Source organism: Electrophorus electricus, chromosome 3, assembly GCF_041902795.1.
Source record: "Electrophorus electricus isolate QZ-2024a chromosome 3, ASM4190279v1, whole genome shotgun sequence".
Lineage (NCBI taxonomy): Eukaryota > Metazoa > Chordata > Actinopteri > Gymnotiformes > Gymnotidae > Electrophorus > Electrophorus electricus.
This window is the reverse complement of record NC_137499.1, coordinates 37,106,991-37,113,947: the sequence shown is the minus strand read 5'-3', so window position 1 is coordinate 37,113,947 and position 6,957 is coordinate 37,106,991. Positions and strand designations below refer to the sequence as shown.

The 6,957-nt window shown below is 47.8% G+C and overlaps 1 protein-coding gene across 2 annotated transcripts in view; it reads right to left on the bottom strand.

Moving 5' to 3' along the window:
- Positions 1-4,190: 4,190 nt before the first annotated feature.
- cacng2a (calcium channel, voltage-dependent, gamma subunit 2a) overlaps positions 4,191-6,957 on the bottom strand; it is a 55,886-nt gene continuing 53,119 nt past the window's right edge. The window contains exons 3-4 of one of the 2 annotated variants that reach the window (XM_081711381.1): positions 6,573-6,632; positions 4,191-4,754 (exon numbers count right to left, since the gene is read on the bottom strand). In XM_081711381.1, coding sequence (XP_081567507.1) covers positions 4,210-4,754; positions 6,573-6,632 — 605 coding nt within the window. In that variant the 3' untranslated portion in view covers positions 4,191-4,209. Of the gene's footprint in view, positions 4,755-6,491; positions 6,633-6,957 lie in introns of both variants that reach the window. The other variant, XM_027017844.3, reaches the window with a different exon arrangement.

Here is a 6,957-nt window from a genome sequence, read left to right as displayed (position 1 = left end):
GTCAGCGTTACCCAGTTTGACAGCGTGAGAAAGAGAGAGAGGGAGAGAGAGAGAGAGAGAGAGAGAGAGAGAGAGAGAGAGAGAGAGAGAGGGAGAGAGAGAGAGAGAGAGAGAGAGGGAGAGAGAGAGAGAGAGAGAGAGAGAGAGAGAGAGAGAGAGAGAGAGAGGATGGTGAATGATGGTTAATCTTTGAGTCTTCAAAACAACACGGGGGAGGGGAAAAGGGCTGGAGCCGGAGATGTGTGAGGGAAAGACGTCGATAAGCGAGACAGGCAGCAGAGGAGCTGAGGATGGGAGGATGAAAGCGAGAGACAGAGGAAGGGATGGGGAGGAGGAGGCCATTGGATGGGAGGAGATCATTCCCTGGAAGGGAGACAGTGAGAGATCACACCGAAGAAGTAAATTAAGGACAAATGCACAGCTAATGGAGTCGCATGTAGGACGGAATGGAGGAATGATGTCCCATTTACTGGTTTGATTGGTGACATCCTCAATATCCTCTGATCTGTCTGATAATTAAAGGGTATCAAAAGTGCATGTAAAATAGCTGCCTGCTCCAGAACGCTCTACACGATTCCTCCTGTGTCCTGGACGCAGTCAGAAACTGCTGTGAGGTTTTGGTAAAACAACAGTACAGATTTGCCAGGCAGGGCACTGCCCTAAGGCATGTAGGAAGGCTTTTGTACATGCTATTGAGAGTGGGTAAAATTTCAGCACATATTAAAGAGGACAGACATGATGGCAGATGCATCCACGAAGCCCTGCTTGCCTGCACTGTGCAAGGTTGGCGTGCTCACTGAACACACTCACGTATTCAAAAGCTTGGTCAATGCGGTAGTGAAATGTGGGCTGCATGTAGCAGCAGCTTCAAGGAAGAGAGCTACAGAGCTGAATGTGAACCGAGTGTGAACTGAGTGTGCGCAGAGGGTGCTGTGAGTGTGTGCAGAGTGTGATCTGAGTGTGTGCAGAGGGTGCTGTGAGTGTGTGCAGAGGGTGCTGTGAATGTGTGCAGAGGGTGGTCTGAGTGTCTTCAGAGGGTGGTCTGAGTGTGTGCAAAATGTGATCTGAGCGTGTGCGCGAAGAGTGTACAAGATGTGCAGAGAGTGTGATCTGAGTGTATATATAGGGTGTGGTGAGTGTGTGTTGAGTGGTGTGTGCAGAGTGTGTACAGTATCTCTGTTGGGATAAATGTCTCTGCTTTCCTGTATGTGTCCTGAATCCTCATCCTTAGCGTCCAGTATCTGCGCTTTCTCCTCTCCCTCTGGTTCCATCTCAGTGACCTCTGACCCTTGCCCTTTCACGTGGTCACTGTGGCAGTGAAGGGCTTCGACATTCCACACGCCCATGATGAAAGCGAAGAGAAAAAAAGAAAGTGAAGAGTGACATAGAAGGGTCCTTTGATACCAGAACCAGACCGGCTCTGAAGGCGGAGTGTCCCTGCCGGCCGCCGGCTCAGTGGGGTCGGTGGGGTGGACAAACTCTGGGAGTGGAAGCACTCGGGTAACGAGGGGTGACCAGTGCAGTCCTTCATCATCCAACGCTTCCGCCTGGTCTTCCAAGGTGTGCAGAGAGTGTGCTGAGTGTGTATGGAGGGTGTGGTGAGTATGTGCTGAGTGGTGTGTGCAGTGTTTGTATAGTGGGTGTCCTGAGTGTGTCCTGAGTGTGTGCTGTGTGTGCAGAGTGCTGGGAACCAATGACAAAGACACAATGGCAGTTATGGCAGTAAAGCTCAACTTCTCTCTAACTTTTACAGCTAAAGCTATGTTTAGGTAACTGCAGGTTTACTGCATTACATGCATTCTGCACACATACACCTCAGATGCAATCCTACACCTGATTTTGGTAGAAATGTTTAGAATTGCAGTCAGTCAGGCAAAGAGACACAAATTTGTTTGTTTTTACTGTAAACCTGTGTTCAGGCTCGTAAGAATGTTCCCAACCGTTGGGATAAATGTCTCTGTTTCTTATTCTCCTCCACACAACATTCATCCTAAAGGTCCTGTAGGATATTCACTGGGACATCGCAACACCCCCCCTCCCCCAACACACACACAGCAAAGTCATCAATGTTAACACCATTACTGAGGACTTTAGACTCAGTAGTCCCTGGTCACAATCACACAGAAGCAGTTTAACTAGTTCTACTGCTTTGGACTGATAGCATGTCAAGTGAATGATGATAACACCATTTATTTATACTGCACTTTTTTAAACCTTACAGGCTGCTGTTACTCTGCTTATGTGATAAGGAAATGAGTTAATGCAGTTAATGCAGAGGTTATATGGCTAGCAGCACCCTGAGATGGGTACGCTGCTGACCTCAGGTGGGTTTGGCACCAACACAAGACGCATTGCTTCTGATTATACGTAGTTAGTCAGCACAGACGATTGTAAAGACTGGTACAACCTTGCAGAAAGGTGGAGAGGTTCCTCTCGTGTGTGAAAACACTGCCATTGTGCTACTGGCTGACGTGTGATCTCAATTCCTGATGTGAGCAGGTGTGTTTAGCTGTTTCAGACGAATTTCTTTGCTGGTGTGAAAGAGTGTCAGATTGGAAGGACACACAGAAGCAGTGGGTTTGCTCCCCCTGGGGGTTGAAGTTTATTCATCTGAACGTACTGCAGCTGAGTTCAGGATTGTTCTGTTTTGGCACCTTTAGACTTTACTTCATCCAAAATGACACACTGAAATGAATCCAAGGACGTCATGAAATGACTAATGCTGGGCGAATCTGACAATGCAAACACCTGCACCCCAAAAAAAAAGACTCCAAATTTTAGAAGCAGGTGTCCTGTTTGGTTTGTTATCAAAGCATACCAATAATGAGGTAAATCAAAAACAAAAGAAACGAGCAAAAAACAGAAAAAGTACACAAACATTAATATTTAAACTTCAACAGCTTTTTCCCCTTTATAATTATTGTTATCCTTTAAAACGTTTCATGAGCAGGTTTTCTGTAAATGTATAGCATGCATTTAATTTCTGAACTGGTGAGTCTCTCAGCATCATGTCTGTAATATTCCCTAGTTCGTTTTTTGCGTCCTGAATCCTTGTCCTGTATCCGCGCCTTCTCCTCTCCCTCTGGTTCCATCTCGGCGGTCACGCCTCAAATCTCTCAGTGACCTCTGACCCTTGCCCTTTCACGTGGTCACTGTGGCAGTGAAGGGCTTCGACATTCCACACGCCCATGATGAAAGCGAAGAGAAAAAAAGAAAGTGAAGAGTGACATAGAAGGGTCCTTTGATACCAGAACCAGACCGGCTCTGAAGGCGGAGTGTCCCTGCCGGCCGCCGGCTCAGTGGGGTCGGTGGGGTGGACAAACTCTGGGAGTGGAAGCACTCGGGTAACGAGGGGTGACCAGTGCAGTCCTTCATCATCCAACGCTTCCGCCTGGTCTTCCTGCGTGTCCTTTAACGTACATTCTTTTGTAAGTTTGTTCATTTCGCTCTTTAGGAAAATCTGGATTATTCCATTAAGTAATGTTGTCACTCTCACACAGGACCTTTGTTTGCAGACTGGGCTACACCTAACTGAATTCCTTCCTGTAAAGTTTCACTTTTTTAATGCAAAAATAAATATATAATAAAACATTGGTGACAGGAAGGTGACTGGAAAAATGGATCTCATCATCCTATCAACCAGAACATGGTGAAGGTACCACTATCTCACCCAGAATCTCAAACAACCCACCTGCAGTCCATCTCCCTCCACCCGCCTCCACCTGCTTCCTGTCTCACCCTCAGTGATAACTGGCAAGAGAAATCAAGCATACAGGAATAACCTTTAAAAAGAAAGAAACATCCTCTCAGCTCTTTTAATCATGACAACTCATGGAACATGAAATGTGATGGGTCATATTTTAATTTAAGGGCTCTGGCTCTGTAACATCTAGTTCACTTTTGTCCTCCCTCTCTCTCTCTCTCTCTCTCTCTCTCTCTCTCTCTCTCTCCCTCTCTCTCTCTCTCTCTCCCTCTCTCTCTCTCTCTCTCTCCCTCTCTCCCTCCCTCTCTCTTTCCCTCTCTCTCTCTCTCTCCCTCTCTCTCTCCCTCTCTCTCCCCCTCTCCCTCCCTCTCTCTCTCCCTCTCTCTCTCTCTCTCCCTCTCTCTCTCTCTCTCTCTCCCTCTCTCTCTCCCTCTCTCTCTCTCTCTCTCTCTCTCCCTCTCTCCCTCTCTCCCTCCCTCCCCTCTCCCTCTCCCCAGGAGATTTCCTCATACAGGCGTGGTGCGTCGGTTGGCTGTGTTGGTGTGGGACGAGTCTTTCAGCTCCTTCTGGACGCAGTTGTGGACTTGCAGGAAGTTGTGGTCCCTGTCCGAGTTGTAGGTGGCCGTGGGCGTTCCCTGGTTCCCCTTCAGCGTGTCCCCGGCACGGCTGAGCGTGTACATGGAGATCTCGGTGGAAGGCAAGGCCCCGAAGCCCTTCAGGCCCACGGGGGAGCCCTCCCGCGAGTGCGAGTGGTCCGTGGAGCGGGACGACGAGCGGGAACGGTGCCGGTAGCGGTAGCGGTAGCTGGGGATGCGAGCGATGGCCGAGCCCTGCAGGTAGTCTGCGGCCCGCGCTCCCACACGCAGCATGCGGTGCCGGTCGATGAACATGTGCACGGCCAGGACGCCCACCATTTCAGACATGATGAAGGACAGGGCACCGAAGTAGAAGCTCCACCCGTAGGAGTAGCTGTTCTTCTTGGAGTCGCTCTTGGTGGGGTCCCCCGCGTTTGCGGATATGTACACGATCATACCGATGATGTTACTGAGACCTGTGGACAGAGAAGCGCCGTCAGTGGTGTGCTAGCTATGGCAAGGCTCTACTAATCCCTACTCTCATTCTAGCTCTGGCGATTTGGAATATTCCACTCCCATGACCCCTGGATGCAACCAGATAGAAGTAAAATCAGCATAAATCAAATTGTTCAAACAGCTTCAGAAGCACGTATAAGCCACATTTAACACAAGCACAAATGTATTTCACAATTGTTTCTAGTAGCCACATTAACCCCCCGCCCCCCTTTTCTGATGGCGTAACTGTGCAGGAAACACCTCTAAGTGAAAATTGACAACTTTAGGAAATTTACAAATGCTTCCTGAGATTGGAGCTCCTATCCTATGTATAGTGCACCAAGAGGAACAAGCAAAAGTTGGTTGTCAGGTGGTTTGAGCCTATGGTGTTATAGCACCAAATAGCAACAGAATCTCAGTCAGGCTCAACTTTTTCAGTAGGGCCCCCTTTTGACAATATTTGAATATATTTGAAAATATTTCAGCGCTTATTTCATAAGCCTAAATTTATGACGAAAATATAAAAACAAATGAACCTTTTTTGAATAATAGTGCAAAGAATGGATGACAAAATTCAAAACTTTATGAATTTTGTCTAACTTTAATATAAAGTTCTGAGTAACAAATATTTTTCATTAGAGACTGTATACCGCCCCTCCCAATTCTGCTCCCCTGAGGGGCATGTCCTACTCTGGATTATGCTAATGAATCACTAAATACCACTTTCACACCACAGGGTGTAAATCAGTTTATGTTAATATATTTATGCAAATCAGATTATACTAAGTGACAGCTACTAGTAGGGATTGGTTAACCTTTATGGAAATCAGATCATGCGAAGTGCTAAGTGATAGCTTTCACTCATTCTTGGCTTTTAAACTAAACATAGCGTCTTTTTCAAGAGTCACGCCTCTCGCATGTCTGCGGGACCGTGGAACAGGTGGCGCGTGCGCTCGCACAGACGCCGGACGCCCTGAGTGCACTGAGGTGAGGTTGACCCGCGGGCTTGGCTGAGCTAAGACGTGTTCAGTCGCACAGTCGCCTGTCACAGAGAGAAACCGAGATGATGGATCGTTGGAAAGTGTGTCAGGGACGTCGTATTTTTAGAGTGTAATGCCAACAGGTCCCATTTAGCCCAGCAACAGGATGTGAGAGAAAGGAGAACAGATAGAGCCTCGGAAGCCTCGTCTCTCCGCCAGAGACATCAGGGAGCTACAAATGCCATCAGCTGCACGTACAGGATGAGATCATTTGTTGTTCTGTTTGTATTGATTGTTCTTTTCATGTTACTGATTTATTCACACAGAGGAGGCCAAACGGAAAACACAGCGTCATTTACAGTGTGACCCAGTTTTTCGTGAACATGCCACTAAAACATATTAGATGCACTATAAGAGAAAAGGAATGTTCACATTACTCTAAGGAACACCGGAATGGCGGTACTCCTTTATTTCCCACAGCAAGATTGTCAGAACGGAATAGTTTTATTTTTCTCTTCAAATTTCATTTCACTGTTTCATCAGCACTGATTTCACCAGAGCCGCCACACTGACCTGTGATCTGTAGAATCCATGTGAGGACTCTGGTTTGTCACGTGCTGATACTCTATACCTGCAGACCTACTCTCACATTGTCTAGACACACTTTAGACTTCCCTCACATGGTCCCTGCTTTGTGTCCCTCATTCTGTGCCACGCCTCCCCACTGTCCTGCCTCACCTGCGGAAACAAAGAGTATCCCCGCACTGAGAATGATGTTGTGGCGGGTTTTGTAGAATTCACTGGCAGCTATACACAGACCTCCTGTGAAGAGCAAGATCACACTGAGGATGGGGAAGATGCTGGATGCTCTCACAGCACCTGCAGAGATGGAGAGAGAGAGAGAGAGAGAGAGAGAGATAGAGATGGAGAGACAGACAGATAGAGAGAGAGGGAGAGAGAGAGGGAGCATAAATCATACTGATACCTTATGAACATCTCATGAAAAAAAGCAGGAACGGGAAAGAAAGTATATGGGGGGGGTGGACGGTTAGAGATGTGTGTGCGTCTGGGTGGTAAAAGATGTGCTCGGGCGAGTAAGAAGTCTGGGGTGGGGAAGTAAGAGGTGTGTGTGTGTGTGGGGGGGGGGTGTCATGGGAGGATTTCAGCAGCTGCTCCGCTCTGCGCGTAGCACAAGGCAATCAAC